This window comes from Rhinopithecus roxellana, chromosome 18 (assembly GCF_007565055.1).
Source record: "Rhinopithecus roxellana isolate Shanxi Qingling chromosome 18, ASM756505v1, whole genome shotgun sequence".
NCBI lineage: Eukaryota > Metazoa > Chordata > Mammalia > Primates > Cercopithecidae > Rhinopithecus > Rhinopithecus roxellana.
This window is the reverse complement of record NC_044566.1, coordinates 70,536,272-70,555,136: the sequence shown is the minus strand read 5'-3', so window position 1 is coordinate 70,555,136 and position 18,865 is coordinate 70,536,272. Positions and strand designations below refer to the sequence as shown.

Below are 18,865 nucleotides of genomic sequence, written 5' to 3'. Positions count from 1 at the left end.
GTGTGTTATAAATACAGAATGCAAGGCTGGGTGCAGTGGCCCATGCCTGTAATCCCAGTACTTTGGCAGGCTGGGCAGGTCACCTGAGCTCAGGAGTTCGAGACCAGCCTGGGCAACATGGCAAAACCCTCTCTCTACTAAAAATACAAAAATGAGCTGCACATGTTGGTGCACACCTGCAATCCCAGCTACTCAGGAGGCTGAGGCAGGAGAATCGCTTGAACCCAGGAGGCGGAGGTTGCAGTGGGCTGAGATACTGCCATCGCACTACAGCCTGGGGGTAAGAGTGAGACTCTGTCTCAAACAAACAAACAAACAAAAAGAATAAATACAGAATACATACAGAAATGACACAATTCAGCTTTATTTTTACTTAATTACAACAATTTTTAAAAACTCCATGACCTTGTGCTATTTCTAATATTTAAATAAAAAACATTTCAAATTTTACACAAATAATTTAGGCTAATACATAACTAGATTTGAATAAAGTCAGATGAAGCAATAATTCCTCCTCTGTGTTTGAAAGGAATGAGTGTGGTTACAAAGTCACAGGATGAGTCCCTGGGATCTGGGGTAGGAGAAGGGGTGGATCAAGAATGCTTTGGGTTTGTCACTTCCTAGTAGGCTGAGGGTGTGACACAGCAGCTTGGTGGCAGAGTGGTCTATTCTAGCCTCTAACACCCTAATGCTAACTTTTTGGATTATTTCCCTCTAGCATGTAGAAAGGGCTTTTCTTGGCTGCCAGGAAGTGGGGAACAGGGATGTGGCATGGTGATGATCTGGGGACAGCCAGGCATATATGCTCAGACACTGTGGAAAACTGGGGAAGGTGAACAGGGAGACAGAATCTTCATCTTCCTTTTGTTGACTGGGGAGGAGGGTGCTTGGTGACATTTTCCTGAGTATAAAGAAGGAATACAGGTTTGAAAGGTTTGTAACTGCATGTGAAAACACGTACTGAAAACCAATACTGGGGGAAAAAAGGCATTGTAAACACTTCTATTTAAAATGAAGATTTCTGGAACAATTATACTATATAGTGGTATCACAAGTCTTTAGCTGGTAAAATCTAGCACTGAAACAACTTAATTTTTAACTTGTGAGGGTTCTTTTTAAAGCACCACTTAAGACCTATATATTAAAAAAATTAAATATAGAAAAATTCTTCTATCTAATAAATGAGTTTGAGAATGCACAGGAAACAACACAACCCATTTTTAAACTTTTGGTAACTGAAGTGGAGCATTAAATTCAAAACCACTTGGAGGATTCCCACATTGTTCACCTAAGGGAAAACAAATGCAGAGCTATCAAAGAGTTTCTCAGTACATTCCCAGACCTTGGAGGGCTACAGCTTTTCATCAATATGGTCACTGGACTGAAGATTTCTAAATTTTAAATTTGATACCCCCAAAAAGTAACATATAGGATTTATAAGTATTTTATTTTTTTGAGAAATGACAAAAAATTGGAACTAGTTTTAACAATCTCTGAAAATTTTAAATTCTAGACATGTTTATTTTGAAACACTTCCAAACAAGATAAACAACAATACATATGTCTACTACACTGCAGAAGTAGCTTAAACTTGCCAAGACATCCTCCTTTGTACTTGTTTCCTCAAGAGTTGCTAGGTCATTTTTTGCCCTTGGCCGGCAGCCTCTTGAAAAACAACAAAGGACCTACTGTCAAAGTCACTCTCAGGTGTTTGCCCTGCCAGCTCATGCCTTCTCCGCACACCGCACCCCCGAAGGAGCACGGAGGCCCGCAGGGCTGGCTGGCCCTGGTTCCAGCCTCACCGCCGGTTGGACCGCTTTTCGTACTTGTCCTGGCTGCTCCGCTTTCGCGGCGGGGAGTAACTGGCAGAACCTCGAGCACGGAAGCTGTGCTTGTAAGGATGGCTTCTGTGTTTCTTCGGGTTTTCTTCTTTCTGGGCCTGGCTCTTCGCTGGTTCCTTATCGCCCTCTTTTTGTTCATGGTCTTGCTCTTTATGAGAGGGCAATGTGTTTTTAATTGTGTTAATTAGAAATCTTTTGTTGGTACTGGCAAGAGGACATTTCATCCTGGGGTGGGGAGAAGAAAAGAAAATGTATCACAAATCAAATGGTTAACTCCAAAGCTGGATCCACCATCGTGATTAGTACCAAAGAATCCTGCTCCCACAGAATCGAGTTTCTGAATTTGTTAGCTTTCCTTGCATGCCACCTAGTGTAAACTCTGAGTACCAGGGGGGAAAAATATCAAGACGATTGGATTTCTTGAGACAGACTGCCTGGAACACTAAACCTTTCTTCCTTCCTGGAACTAAATTTCCTACTGAAGTTCATATGTACAGGTATTGACCACACTGTGAACTAACAGAATCATTTAATATTTTCTTTTGAACTAGTAAGTGCCCTATTTGAGTATAACCTCTTTTGGATTAAATTTATTGCGTCTTGTGTTTTATTACCAGACAGTGAAAACTGTTCCTTTTCCAAGGCAACTAAAAAGTATATTCTGCTGTATCTTAAATACAGAAGCTAAATGATCTACTACAGAATAAAAAAAATTATGTAAAGAGTCCATAAATATGCAATAATCCTTTACTTAAAGTAATTCTTACACCTCTATTTCAGGATGCCAGGCTATGCTCTGTGGAGGGGCACTTTACTCTCCCGCCCTGGTGAATTTCTGTGCAGGATACATTTAAGTACCTTCATGATTCAAGTTCACCTAGGAGAGGCTGCAACCAATGAAATGGCTAATTATTGTGCTTAGATGTACTTATAAACTATTTCAGGTGTTAATAAATCTTCCATTTTCAAAAAGACCCTATACAAATGAGAACTTTCATATTTCTCTTGGCCTTGAGATGTCTGCCATGTGATGGGCTAATTTAGGAGTATGCTGATTCCCCAAATCATGTTATTCAGGGTGGCTGGTATTAAACAAAAATGAATGTAGAATAGCCACCTTTCTATAAAACTTTGATTTACAGAGAACCCCAAACAATACTTCAAAATCAAGCCAACTACACTCCAGCACAGGAACGGTGTGGACTAGCACTGTATCGGTGAAGTGGGACAGTCAGGCATCGGCACAGCCTCACTCACAGAGGCCAGACCACCTCAGAAAACCAAAATGACACTGAATCTGGAAGGAGAAGGAAGAAAAACAAGAAAATACCTCCTGCTGCAAATAGGTAGCTCTTGAGCCTAGAAGGACAGAGAAAATATCTGAGAAAAGCCAATGGTTACTCCCAGTGTGCTGTGCCTGGTTAATGGTCAGGCCAGAAAAGTGACAAAGGAATGAACTAGAACAAACAGAAAACCAAATTTAGAAAAGAACAGTGGAGTGCAATAGAAACAGCGGGAACATTCGGAGGTGGTGACAGCTCTGGAGTTTAGAAGCCACAATGAATGAGATGAGGGGCAAAGAAGAAAGGCAATAATAAAGAAAAAACAGTTCTGCAACTACTGTGGGGTATAAACTATAGAGCTTCACGGAGCTTCCAGAAAAGGTACACCAGCATTATGCTGCCTTAGTAGTCTCAAGGTAAAGACATTTCTACCTCCTGGGGGCACGCTGGCATTAGGACACCCTGTGCAGGAAGGCAGGCATGTGATGAGAGGCAAGCCAAGTTCTCCTGCAGGGTCTGACAGGGTCCTACTGAATGCAGGTATTGCTTTGGTGAAGACACCTGAGCCATTGCAGTTGCAAACTCAGCAATGATTCAGAACAGTATTAAATACTGGCATGTTCCAAAACAGCGTAACACAGACAGCCTACAGGAAAAACTACCCTTCATCACAGAAAGTAAAAAGCTTACAGGGCTCATCTTTGGCAATGGTGGTCTGGTGCTTAGTATAGGAGCAAAATCTTTTTTATAGGCAAATGAACTACATATATCTCTTGGATATATAGGGGTAGGAGTAGCTGGTGAAACATGTCCAGCAACAGAAGAATTCTGGGGTCTTTTCACTGAAGTGGGCCATCTCAGTGGTGGTAAACTGGCCAATTCTTCTCTGCATTAAACAAGGAAAGGTACTTTTCCCAGATGTGATGGTAATCCAGGGTCTCAGAACAAAACCTTTGGAAACTACTGGTGAACTCCACTCTATTTTGCTGTTTTCAATGTCAGATCATCTTTAAAACCAAATGCTTCCTCGAGGTGAGCAAAGCCCTGCAACTAACTGCAGCGTTGATGCCAAGAGGCAGAGGGGACTGCACCTATCTTCCAACTGCTAGCGTAACCCACTGACTCAACATAGTGACCCAAAGAGTTAGCGAGAGAATGAGATGGTTTTATAGACTAATTCCACAAGAAAACTGGCATTTACATCTCTTTTGACATCAGAGATGCAGTTTTTTAATGTTGGTTATGCCTGGAATTCTATTCTAGGTGAAAAGTCAAGGTGGCTTGAGGAGATCTTGGTTTACTGGGGTGGGGTGGAGGTGCAGTTTGAAAGTCAGACATCTCCCAGGCATGCCAGTACACATTTTCGAAGTGATGACAAGTGCTCATTCACACTCTACTAATAAATAGGGCAGGGCAATGACATACAGTAGTTGCAAGCAGATGTGAAGGTACATATAGTAAATAATTTTGTGTAAAGAAATTCCAAAATCTGCATAGAATAGATCCAAGTGGAAGGACAGAGACATCAAAACCAAGGTCTGAGGAAATCAGTGGGGAGAGCTTCCCTGGCCTTTAGGGTAGAAATTAATTTTGCTGAATCTCACAGTCAGTTTTCATTGCTAAGAAATCATACTACATGAGACAGTGGCTGGGCACACATGCTCTGGAATCACACTGTCTTAACAGACTGGATTTTGGGCATATTATGTAATCTCCCTGCTGCCTCTTAGCTGTTAAGTGGGAATAATAATGGCGACTATCTTAAAGAGTTGCATGCAGATCAAATGAATGAGAACATGTAAAGTACTCAGAACAATGCCTGACACATAAAAGCACTTGGTTAATTTCAGCTTTGGTTCACAACCTACTATTTAATTAACTGTGTGATCACAAGCAAGTTACTTAAATACTCTTTGCATTCATTTCCCCCACTTGCAAAATGGGAATAACAGACATATCTACCTTATAAAGTTATTGTGAGGATTTATTGAGATAATGCATATGGCATTTAGCATGGTATCTAGCATACAGCAAACTGCAACAAATGTTACCTACAGGTCCACAATTTCTTATCCCTAATTCCAAAATTTAAAAACCTATTAAAACCAAGTTACTTTTATGACACCAAAATTTGTTTGGCAGCAAAACTTGATCTGATCAGACTTTGGGCTATTTATATAGTCTTTATCCCGTTTAATATAAACATTCATGTTTTGCTGAAGAAATGATACCATGTTGAACAAGTACAGGGTAGTGGTGGTGGGGGATCTAGTACATGCTATTTGTGCTGTAATACCTTTCTAAAATGTAAAAATATCTAAAATTAGAGACTTATTTGGATACAAAGGTTTTAGAAAAAGGATGGTGGACCTATATTATTTTACTCTCTCTTCATGAGAAAGGGTACACATAGCTCTCAAATAGGTTAATACATCCGGAATTTTTCCTAGATGGCAACTCAAGATATCCCAAAGCATCAAATCACCTGTGATAATAAGTTAATCAAGAACAGAGTAGAATCTCTATGAAAGAAAAGATTAAGAAAAAAGTAAGCCATCATTGAAAGTTAATGAGACATTTTACATAAGTATCCAATAAAAGGGTTAAAATTTAAGTTTTGGTACCTAAAATGGTTAGATTTGTATTTGTAGAAGTTTCCGATTCCAGGCTATCTCAATTCTCCATTGCTACATGGATCAAGAGGCTACTACACACTACCTTTGAGCTTATCATTTGTATTTCCAACTGTTCCACAAACCCTCTAGGCCTCTGTCCTCAGATGCAAAACTAAAGGTTGAAGTGGGTAGGTGATCTCTAGAGTCCCTTCCAGTTTTAGGATCCTCTGCTCATGCTCTGTACTTTAACTCTTTAGAAAAGTTCTCTCTTCTCATTCATCACATTAGGAAATTATTTCTTACTGCCATTTCCCGCCTCCCCTGATCCCCCGCAGTATTTGAGATGACATGATAAACTGGCATTAGACACTCCACTATTCCCGGCTTTTCTTGTATCAGCTTTAGGGTAACCATCTGAGCCCTGAAATTGAGCATAAGATCACAGGCCACGGCTGCCTGCTGTGTCTGCACCGTCTGTTACTGTCTATGCCCCAAAGGTGTGCTGGGGGAAGCACTGGAGGAGGCCACAGGACAGGGCAGCTGCTTTCCCATCTTAGCTCCGACCTGCAGGGTGACTTTCTCACCCTGGGTAGTTATTTTTATATTTAGTTTATTTTTGTTTCCAGAAAGTTATGCTAGCTCACATGATAAGAGCCAGATTTAAGGTGCTAACAACATAAATGGATATAAACCCTAAATATCATGAGACCAGTTAAATCTGCTTTGGAAAGTACCCATGACACACTGTCAGATTTGAGCTCTGGCATTCTATCTGGGTTAAACTTTAAAAGGAAAGCAATTTCCTTCACTTTGAAACCTGTGGGCTCAGAAGCTATGATGAAGGGTTCCACATGCTTCAAGAATCTGCCACTGGAGAGACGAAGACTGACTGGGGCTAGGATTACAAGCTTTTCATCTTTTTTGTCTCTCTTGCGGAAGGACAGAGGTAGTAGTATCTAACTTTCCACAGATTTAGACCTGCTACCTTTTGCTTCTAAAATATTTCCTGAATAGGACCTATCTGAGAGTGACACAGGATCACTAGCCGACGGTACACTGAAGACACAATTACCTTGTTGCCTCATTTCATCTCCACAGCTGTCATCCAAAAGGAAAGAAAAGAAAAAAGGTAAAGCGCCTATCCACATCCCAAGCTAGTAAGATGTGGAGCCAGATTGGAACCAGGGAGTCTGGAATAGGGCAGAAGAAGTGGAGCAGAGAAAGGTTCTCTGCAGTCTAACCAGATGGCCAATTAACAGAGCCGTCAAGAAAGAAACCGCAGGTGAAAAGCTTGTCAGCACACTGTGGCTGAGGCTCCTCATCCAGGACAGGCACGAAGCAGCCGATGCACACACAGTGACAGGTCTGCTAAGAACAGCTGGCCACTCAGGAGCCCAGGAGAGTCACCAACACGGCCAAGGACAAAGGTGGAGAGTCCCTTAAACACGCCTGACTCTGAGATGTGTGAAATCGAACAGGTAGTGGGAAATAAGAATTATTTTTATGGTTAGGGAATAGACACCTTGGAGTCATGGAAGCAAGGTTCCATGCAGTGCACTTCAATTTGTTCTTTTATTCTATGGACAAATCCATTCTCATACTAGCAAATAGCGTATCTTCCATTCTGTACATGTCTTTGCACTCACACGGATGCAGGTCTGGAATAATGCCTCTAGAAAGACTGAAGCAGAGGCCTAACTCCATTCCCAACTCTCCATGAAACAAGGGGAATATTTTTTATCTTGATGCTGTGGTTGATTACAAGTCGTTTTGTTGTTTAATGCTGCCACAACTACCATAACCACCCCTGGTGCTACAGTTTATAATTTGGCAATCAAATGCCTCAGCATGTGGCCACCTGAAAAATGCTTTTTATGGTGTTATAATCCCTATTAGTAAACTGTTAACCCTTAATTACTCTGTGTACAACAGTCCTGAGGCTCACAGTGGGTGTTCAATGACTGTCTTCAACACTGTACCTAAAAGTAATCAAAAATCATTGACATATGTGTTTGTCTGTATATGTGTGTATGTGTATGTATATGTGTGTATATATATATATGAGATATGCAAAGCATTATGCTAAGCTCTGTAGCAAAGATATATACCAAGCTATCTGTTTATGTGTCTCTGTCTTTGGAGACTACCAAGAGGAGCAGAAGGTAGGGGAAGTCGAAGTTCAGAAGCAGATATGTGAATAGTAGCACACTGAGACAGTTTGCAAGGCTATAATCCTCAGCCTCCAGCTCCTTCAGCAACGCAAATCATTTACATAGATATGTGCTCTAACAGTAACACATTCAGGGCTCTCTCATTCACTTTCATAACTGGATATGAAAGGAATGTGGGAAGCAGGGGCAGTAAGCATTGGCACTTCGGCATGTTATCAGACAATAATCCACAGAGAGAAGTGATGCCATGCAAGGAGTGTTAAGTGACAGATAGGAAAGCCAACTTATAGTCCCATCAGCGATTCACTAGCCAGGGCTTTAGGAAAGCTCTTTGGGTCTCATGTTCTATATGTATAAAGGCTTTGGGTCTCTGTGGCCTGAAAATATTGCCAAGAGCCTCCTCCATGAATCGTCTGAGATGTGAGCCCTTGCTCCGCTCGTCATTGTTCTAGCACAGTCAGCGTGGCTGCCACACTGTGATCGCCTGCTTGTTTCTGTATCCACCGGTGGATTAAAAACTTTAAGGCCAGGAGACTGAGTCTTCTTTACTGCTGTCCATGATTGGCCTCTTAACATACCTACTGGTGCCCTGTGAGTACTTACATAAATAAGTAAACACATGTCTGGATAAAGGCTGGATAAATTATTTGCTTTCCAATAATCAACAGTTGATGACATAAACTGGAAGAACAAGATGGGTGACTTCCTTCCATATCTCTAGATTGACTCTCAATCCAAACAGAAAAGCATAAAAAAAAAAAAGTCATTCTCCTTAAAACAATTGGGTTAAGATAACTCAAGAATCATTTTCTCTCAATTCAATCTTTAGGACTCATTTTGCCAAAATATAAGTTTTTCCACGTATAAGGCTGAAGTTCCACAGGCACTAGACTCAGAAATTATACTGGGCAGTAGATAAGCTAAAGTGAGTGTGGCCAGAATAAAAACAGCTTTGTAGACAATGAAGCTGGACAAATTTCTGAAATTTATGCTTATAAATTCCTTTATGTTGACTAAAAGGAAGTCATATAGCCAGTATTTCAGCTTCTCCTAAAGCATCTGTCAATAACAGCTTCTAAAGAGACTCTTTTACTGAAATACATCCAAGGAAGAATACAGCACCAAATGGTCTCTTGCTTTATAAAATAAAAATGGCATCCCACTTGCATTTTCTTTAGCTCAGCAATCTCTTTCTGGCACCTGCTCAACCATCTATTTCTTATGGAATATCCAAAATGAAAAAATAGTACTACCCACTCTAGTTCTATTTTAAATTTTAAAGCAAATAAAAGGTCTTCTAGATACTTAGAAAAAAACAGACCATGGGGCCACTAGCGAACAACAGATAGCTACTCTTTTAAGAACTGTCCAAGAAGGTCCACTCCACAGCGATGGGTCTTGGCACTCTTGTGGCTAAACAACTGGCCAGGCTACCTAAGTGCTATTTCAGCACAGAGGAGCTGTCTGCCCCTGGCCGAGGTGTAGGATTGTTCTGGATTCTGCAGAGCAGGCTGGTATCATTATTTTTAATTTTAAAAAGGGATTAGTAAACTGTTTTTCAAATTTGTGTGAGCTTTAGAATCAGCTGGGTATCTCTTTAAAACTCCAAAGCCCAGGCCACACCCTAAGCTCATAATCACTGATAGTAGGGCAGAGGCATCAGTATTGTTTGAAGGTTTCCAGGTGATTTCAAATGTGCAGATACATTTGAGAACTAATGACTAGTGGTTAAAAGTTTCTCACATACACTTATTTAAATAAATGGAAGAGCAGATGGAGGGCAGGTCCCCTTTGTCCCAGCACCAGTGAGTAGAAGCAAGCCATGGTTGTCATGGGTCCAGACCTCCTTTCATAGCCCATATCTGTTTGGGTGTGCTCAACTGCTAGACTGGACTCTGGCTAGGAAAAAACAGTTGCCCCTGGAATAGGCACGTACCCAGAGATTCCTGCTTCCAGAGCAACACAGATCAAGAGTCAAAACGTAAACATTACGAGAGAGAGAGAGAGAGAGAGAGAGAGAGAAAGAGAAAGAGAGAAAGAGAGAGAGAGAGAGAGAGAGAGAGAGAGAGAGAGAGAAAGCAGACAGACTTTATTTTTAATGAAGTGAAGTCTTCTATGGGATTGACTTGCTCAACTGTTCAGAGCAGTGCTTCCCAAATTTGGTAAGATCTTCTGGTAAGCTTAAAATACAAAAACAAAAACAAACAAAAAATCTGTAGGACCAATCTTAGACTTCTCTATCAGAACGCCCTGGAGTGAAGCAGGGAAGGAGATCTGTATTTTTTATTTTTATTTTTTTGAGATGGAGTCTTGCTCTGTTGCCCAGGCTGGAGTGCAGTGGTGCAATCTTGGCTCACTGCAACCTCTGCCTCCTGGGTTCAAGTGATTCTTCTGCCTCAGCCTCCTGAGTAGCTGGGACCACAGGTACATGCCACCACGCTCAGCTGATTTTTTGTATTTTAGTAGAGATGGGGTTTCACTGTGTTGCCCAGGCTGGTCTTGAACTCCTGAGCTCGGGCAATCCACCTGCCTCGGCTTCCCAAAGTGCTAGGATTACTGGCCTGAGCCACCGCGCCCGGCTGGAGATCTGCATCTTAAAAAACCTCTCCAGATTATCTTCTCATTAAAAAAACTATTAAAAAGTGATCAATAGAACACATATTTGTTATATACTACTGTAACAGAGTCCCTGGTAGAGGATCACAATGGATAGCATTCCCCGCCTCTCGTGCTCCCCTTAGTGCTCACTGTTAGCAGGCCTAACTTCTCACAGACCTTTATGCGTTACAGGGTCCCATGGCCTTCCCTGACCTGGCCAATAGAGGATTACACACAGTGATCCAAACTCGGTTTTTCACATACATAGTAGATATTTTCTCACAAGGATTCATATAGTGCTGACCAATTCTTTTTAGTGACTATAAAATATTCAACAGTAGGATGTACCATAGTTTATTTAAGCATTTTCCTGTCTTTGGACATTTGGACTGCTTCCACTTTTTTTACTATCAAAATGTGCTACAATAATTCTGTACTTAGGTCTGCGCACATTTATTAAGTTCTATGAAAGAGGGATTACCGGGAGCAGAGATCCTGGGTAAAGGGGCACAGAGAACTGTGACTCAACATTTTACCCAGGGCCCTGCACAGAGAAAACCACACCACTGCCTGAAGCACAACACTGCGCCCCTTTCCACATCCCTTCGTCTCCATTGGATTACTTGCCTTTTTCATTTCTGCCAATCTAATGGGTGAAATTTAAGTGCTATTTAAGAGGAATGTAAATACCTATGCATGCGCTCCCACTCCCATTAGATTATAAATTCCAAGACAGCAGGAATCTTTTGTCATTCTGTTTACAGATACATGAGTGTTAAAATAGTGCCTAGCTCTGCTAAGTACTCAATAAATGTCTGTTAGTATGTTTACTTATGGACATTTGTAGTTTTGATATATACACAGACACAGACACACACACACACACACACACACACACACACACACACAGATTTGGTTTTCTTTTTATAAACTGATTTGTAGAAGCTTTTTCAATATTGAGTATTAGTCCTTTGTCTGTTACATATGGCAAATAATTTCAACCAGTCTACCACTTGTCTTTTTACAAGTTAACTTTTCATATGGTACATTTTTCTATGTAGAAGTTTACTATTGTTATGACACTGTTGAACCTGCCATTGTCTCATTCATAGCTTCGAGGTTTTGTGCCTGGTTAAGGGAGATTTCTACCTTATCCTTGCCAATATTATAAAAATATTATCCTGTATTTTCTTCTATAAGATTCATATTTTATATGTTTAGTTTTTAATTTTCATTATTACAGATGAATAGTCAATTGTATTAGCACCACTTACTAAATAATCCACCCTTTCTCCACCAGTATGAACAATGACCTTTTTCCACAGTTAGTTCATATACATATGTGGGTCTCCGTTCTTTTTTCATTTTCTTTCCTTCTCCGCTCCCTTCCTTCCTCCCCACTCTCTTCCCCCCGGTCTCTATTCTGATTCTCTATTCTCTCTCTGATGTCTTTAGTCTTAAACTAATCTCATACGAATTACTATACATTTACAGACTATTATATCTGGGCATGCAATACTGTCATCTCATTCCTCCCAAAAATATCTTAGCTGAAAAACTGCACCTTTATAATGGAGAGATCTGGTAGTCACCAGCTTTATCAAGGGCAACCTGACATTAAGTCCTCCTGACCTGTTGTAATGAAGACGTATAAAAACATCACCTATGTAAGTCCTTCCTGTGAAACAAGTTTAACCTGAATCTAATCAAGAAAACATAATCAGGCAAATCCAGAATGTGGAACATTTTTGCCTGGATCCTGAATCTGCATCCCAAACAAAAAGCAACCACTATAAAAGACATTTTTGGGATGTTAGATGATGATATGAAATTATACATTAATTTCATTCATTGGTAATTACAATGTGATTATGTATGAGAATGTCTTTGAGATCTGCATGCTGAAGAATTTAGGGCTGAAGTATCAACTTGCCTACAATTAATTTTCACATGGTTCAGCCAAAAATTATGTTTGTATATTACATGTAAATATATCACACAATCATAATCACACAATTTCCTTTTTTCTCAGTATGTTTTCTACTGGGCTATTGACTGTATAAGCAAGGAACTGATTTTGAATGTTTATCTTGTGCTGAACCACTATGCGTAGACATCCTATCTTCAACAAATGACCCTTTGTCTCCTTTTTTCTCCTCCTAGTTATTTTCCTTGTGTTGCTGTATTTGCTTGCTGGCACTTATCTAAAGCAGCAGTTCTCAACGTGTGACCCGTGAACCTGAGAGTCCTCCAGACTCATGAGGCAATCTACAAAGTCAAAGCTATTTCTCTAGTCTTGATATAATTTGCTTTTCTCCAGAAGGCTGACATTTGCACTGATGGTGCAAAAGCAACAAGTAAAACAGTGGCAAGAATCAAGGCAGTGATGAAAAACTGTACCAGTGGTCACTGTACTCTTTACCACCATGCATTAAAAATGGCCAGTTTTGAGACTGTCCTTGATTAAACAGCATGAATTATTAATTCTGTTAAATGTTGACCCTTGAGCATTGGTCTTTTTAATAATGTATGTGTATAAACGGGACATACATACAAAGCACTTCTGCTACTTGAGATTATGATGGATGCCTCCAGGAAAAGTCCTTGTGTGACTGAGTGGCAAAGTGAACTAGCTGGCTATTCAGACGTGGGTGAGCCTGTCACTTCAAGGAAAACAACTCACAGTATTCATTGCCAATATGCAATTGGAGCTTCTAGATGAAAGAAAATAAGAATTTTGGTAAACTGTGAACTTGACAGGTTCCCTTGACACTTAAAAAAGACTTATCTGATGAGATTAGTGATGATATTTACAAATGTGATTTTAAAAATATTCTATAATGACAGGTGTCAACATTTGGAAGCTTCATAACTCAGTGAACGAGTATTTTCCAGATGACCAATGATGATGTTACAAAATCAAGAATAAGTAGAAGATTCAGCCAAGGTACAAAGATATTATATAAAGGGCTTTTACTGTAAAAGAATAAGAAAAGTACACATTATTAAAAAGAATATTAAGAAACTACTATTTGTTGAAATTACTTGCAAAGTTCTGATGTAGTATCAAAGAAGAATAGCTACAATTTTCTGAAAAAGTTATTGAAATACTTCTTCCTTTTGAAAATACATATCTTTGTAAGGTAGTATTTTCTACAGATACTTCAGCCAAAATAACACATTACAACAGATTGAATTCAGAAGCAGATATAAGAACCCAGATGTCTTCTATAAGCCAGACATCAAGGAGGTTTCCAAAATTATTGTACTCAATATATTTTGTTTTGCAAATATAGTTATTTTTCATATGTTATTTATCTTAACATGTATTAGATTTGTTATTTAAAAATGAGTAAATACTTAAAAATTGCTCAACTTTAATTTTAAACATTGGTATTGATATATATAACCCACATAAACAAAAGCTCTTTGAGGTTCTCAATAACGTAAGAGTCCAAGTATCCTAAGATGTTTGAGAACCACCGTTCCAAAACAATTGAGATAACGAAATAACAATGCCAGCAGGAATTCTTGTCATGCAGACTCATGGGAAAGTGTAAGTTTCACATCTTAGTTTTCCCCGGGATCCACCTCTTACAATCTGGAGTATCTTACTTTGCCTGGCATCCTTTATTTACTCCCTTTTCAACATGCTTTTCCATACACCTGGGAAGAAGCTGCTAGTTGTCCCTCAATATCTGCTCTTCCTTTTTTTCTGTAGTCAAAGAACCCCAGATACTTATCTGCCACACAACTGCCTATGAAAAAAAGATGAAATTTCTGTCCTTGCAGCTAGATGTAGACATCAGAATAAATTCTGGCCAATGGGATACATGGAGAAATGGTACATATAGCCCGGGTGTGGTGGCTCATGCCTGTAATCCCAGCACTTTGAGAGGGCAAGGTGGGCGATCACTAGGTCAGGAGTTCAAGACCAGTCTGGCCAAGATGGTGAAACCCTGTCTCTACTAAAAAATATATAAACATTAGCTGGGCGTGATGGTGGGCGCCTGTAATCCCAGCTACTCAGGAGGCTGAGGCAGAGAATTGCTTGAACCCAGAAGGCAGACGGTTGCAGTGAGCTGAGATCTGGCAACAGATCAAGACACTGTCTCAAGGCAAAAAAAAAAAAAAAAAGAAAGAAAGAAATGGTAAATGCAACTTCTGGCAAGTTTTCTTTTCTTTCTTTTTTTGAGATGGAGTCTCACTGTGTCCCCCAGGCTGGAGTGCAATGGCACGATCTCGGCTTACTGCAACCTCCCTCTCACAGGTTCAAGTACTTCTCCTGCCTCAGCCTCCCGAGTAGCTGGGATTACAGACGTGCGCCAGCACATTCCGCTAATTTTTGTATTTTTAGTAGACATGTGATTTCACCAGGTTGGCCAGGCTGGTCTCAAACTCCTGACCTCAAGTGATCCGCTCACCTCGGCCTCCCAAAGTGCTGGGATATAGGCGTGAGCCACAGTGCCCGGTCATGGCAAGTTTTCTTAAAGGAAACGGGTGTGCCTTCTTTCTCTTCTTCCTTTCTGCTAATTGAAATGTGGACTCAATGTCTGTTACTATATTAGATTACGTAGAAAAGAGTCACACCCTATGACTGGGAGATTTGGAAAACTGGGAGGAGCCTGAGTCCCCAGTAACTCTGTGGAACTGCGAAGCTAACTGGTGTTATTCCCAGAGTATATCAATGGCCACACAAATCTCAAGACAGGCTGGTGCACATGGTAACTTTCCCCAGGGAGAGCAGAACTAGCATTGATACACTAGTTCTTTTACTATCAGAAAGTTTTACTAATAAGCCAGTAAGTGGCATTAAAGTTGTCAGGATAAATGACGTCTATCTGGAGAGCTGGCTAGAAACAACCAATCCCCTTGAACCCTCCTTACAGAGCAAGAACTATGATTGATATTTTCTAACTTACTTGTAAACTGCATGATTTTAGCTCTATGCTGAGTCTTTCCAATAGGTATTAGATTGGACCAATGATCACTGACAGCCTGATAAAGATTCAGCCTTACATCCAAAACCAAAGCACTCTGTGCCTAAAAAGTTTATACTAATCTGACTCACAATAGTAGCAGCACCCTATTTCTGTAAAGCACAGGGGAGGGCTAGAAAGAAGAGCAGATTTAACTAATATTTACTAACTAACTGCTACATGCCAGGAACCGTGCTGGGTGTTTTCATACACATTATCTTACCAGATTTTCAAAATCATCCTCCTACTTTTCCCATGAGTCTAAAAGACAAGAATTCCTGCTGGCATTCTTATTTTTTTCAATTGTCTTGTAATAGTGATTCTCAAACTTTGTGGTCTTAGGGTACTTTACACTCACACTCCTAAAAATGATTGAGAACACCCCAAAGAGGCTTTGTTTATGTGGGTTATATCTATTAATATAAATATTCAAAATTAAAGCTGAGCATTTTTTTTAAGTATTCACTTTAAAATAATATATCTACTATTTACTAGGTATTTTACTGAAGCTAAGATGATTACACATGATAGATACAGATTGACTCACATTGGATTATTTCATTATATAATTTCATCCATAAATATATCAGAATACATTTCTAAAAGATAATGGCTTTTAAAAATTAAAATAACAGCAATACTATCACACCTAAAAAATCAACATCAGTTCCTTAATATCATCAAATACTCTCAATTGTTTCATAACTTTTTACAGTTAGTTTGGATAAAGATACAAACAAGGTACCCATTTTTTTTTTTTTTTTTTTTTTTTTTTTTTGAGGCGGAGTCTCGCTCTGTCGCCCGGACTGGAGTGCAGTGGCTGGATCTCAGCTCACTGCAAGCTCCGCCTCCCGGGTTTACGCCATTCTCCTGCCTCAGCCTCCCGAGTAGCTGGGACTACAGGCGCCCGCCACCTCGCCTGGCTAGTTTTTGTATTTTTAGTAGAGACGGGGTTTCACCGTGTTAGCCAGGATGGTCTCGATCTCCTGACCTCGTGATCCGCCCGTCTCGGCCTCCCAAAGTGCTGGGATTACAGGCTTGAGCCACCGTGCCTGGCCCAAGGTACCCATTTTATTTGATGTTCCTCAAATCTATTAATTCATAGGATACTCCTCTTTCTTTTCTCCTTGCAATTCATTTGTTAAAGAAACTGGGTTCTTTGTCCTGTAGCATTTCTCACATTTTGGATTTTTGTGATTGCAGCCTTATGGTGTCATTTAACATGTTCCTCTGCCCTCTGTATTTCTTGTAAACTAGTAGTTCTAACTAGAGACTTGATCAGATTCAGGTTCAATTTTTTGACAAGGATGCCCCAGAGGTGGTGGTTTGCTCTTCTTGCGTCTTTCTGTGGTATAAGGGTTGATGAATGTGTTCAAACTCAAATGATGATAATATTATTCTATAATCCTTCTAATGTATTAGTTATAATTCTTCTGTAAAGTTTTCCTTCATCAATTGGTGACTTTGAAGTATAATTTGTACAGGGAACAGGGTAAATGCTTACCTCTTCCTATTTATCAGTTTTGTGAATAGTGATTTGGTTCCCTAGCATTCTATAAAAGGGACTACCAGGTTTGTCATTATGATTATCATTATGACCTTATAGATTTTAACATATTTTAGGTGTTGTAATCATTTATTTGTTTTTTAAATCAAATTATCTCATCTTTGACTAGTGGGAGACCTTTCAAGTGGGTCCTGAGTCTTTCTGACATGAGTACATTGGTCTTTGACAGTTTCTTTGCTTTCTAGTATGACAAAATTTTCCAGCTTCTCTTATACATTTCCTGCCCATGTAGTGAAGAGTTTGATCTGGCCCAAAGAGAGGGCTGGCCTTTGCCTTAGCTTCCAGAAAGTAATCTATGTCATACCTGATAGAAATGTCTTTGTTTAGGGTGGAGTTGGCTACACCTTAGAGTCTTAGAGTGGAAGCTGGCCATGCCAGAGAGACTAACATATGACTTAGGGTGCGAGCTTCGGGTTACGTGGTATCAGTCAACCTGGAAACTGAGATCAGTCATGTAATCCATCCATCCACCCATCAATCAAACCTTTGTAATGAAACCTCAATAAAAACTTTGAACGCTGAGGCTCAGATGAGCTTCCTTGCTTGGCAATATTCCATGCCTATTATCACACACTGATGTTGGGAGGGTAGCATGTCCTCTTCACGGAGCAGAGGGTAACAGTGGCTTAACATTTGGACTCCTCCCAGACTCGGATCTTTGTGTCTTATTTTGGCTGATTTTAATTTGTATCTTTTCCCTGTAATAAACTGTAACCACGAATATAACAGATTTCAGTGAATTGTGTGAGTTCTTCCAGTGAATTACTGAAGCTAAGGGTGGTAGTTTGGGGGAACCCTCTGAACTTGCAGTTAGTATAAAAAGTAAGGATAGTCTTGGGGACTGTGACCTCTAACTTTGCAGTTTGGCTAACTCTGGGCACTACTTCAGGTCTGTAATCAGTTCTTACTCTAAGGATTCCTCTCTCCTTTCAGTGAGAAATGGTATTTACATAAAACAATTTTGGCACTAGGGGTGCCCACTGCTACTGGGTGGGTGGTCATTGTTTCTAGGCCTTTTCTGTGAAGAGAGCTAGAAAAAGCTTTTCTCTCTCCCTCTCTTTTTTAAGAGAAAATCTAGCACAACCTCATACTGATGTTTCCAATTTGAATTTAGGATTATAGGTAGGTTTTTACTTCTCTGATTTTATATTTGTAGCTCTTTAACATTTTCATGTTAAATCTTGGTATTTATATACAGCAAGTATTACTTGTTTTATCCTAATATATAAAATTTTCAGAATAGCAATACCAATACTAACAATATGGTGACCGCAAACAATTTCTTTGTAGTTATTTTTTATCTTTGGGAAATATAGTCAAATTCCAGATCACCTGAAATAGTTTCTTTCCATGAAGCTAAGTCATCCACTCAATGGTTTATCAGGTCCATGTTTTATTTTGCTTGATTTTTAGGTATTATCTTTTCTCTCTATTTTAATTTTCGTCTTGGATTTTAGGTAAACGATGTACGCAGTTCTAAACGTCAAATTTACACAACAAGCTAAGTTCAGAAGTTGAGCTTCTACTCTTATCACATTTTTACATTTTATTCTTTTTAATGACCCACCTCATTCCACTGCAGTACATTTTTAACTGTAGATAAAAATTCCACAATCAGCATATTCATCAAATGCAAATAGCATCACTAAAGTAGTGCCTAGAAGGATCTTTTTTTTTTTTTTTTTGGTAGAGATGAAGTCTCACTATGTTGCCCAGGCTGGTCTCGAACTCTTGGGCTCAAACAATCCTCCCACCTGGGCCTCTCAAAGTGCTGGGATGGCAGGCATGAGCCATTGTGTCCAGTCCATATT

The 18,865-nt window shown here is 39.8% G+C and overlaps 1 protein-coding gene across 3 annotated transcripts in view; it reads right to left on the bottom strand.

Annotated features, from left to right (window-relative positions):
* Positions 1-345: 345 nt before the first annotated feature.
* The window catches only part of LOC104671572 (protein POLR1D), a 46,026-nt gene continuing 27,506 nt past the window's right edge, over positions 346-18,865 (bottom strand). For 2 of the 3 annotated variants that reach the window (XM_030922025.1, XM_030922026.1), the window contains exon 4: positions 346-2,066. In XM_030922025.1, coding sequence (XP_030777885.1) covers positions 1,799-2,066 — 268 coding nt within the window. In that variant the 3' untranslated portion in view covers positions 346-1,798. The remainder of the gene's footprint in view (positions 2,067-18,865) is intronic. The other variant, XM_010375081.2, reaches the window with a different exon arrangement.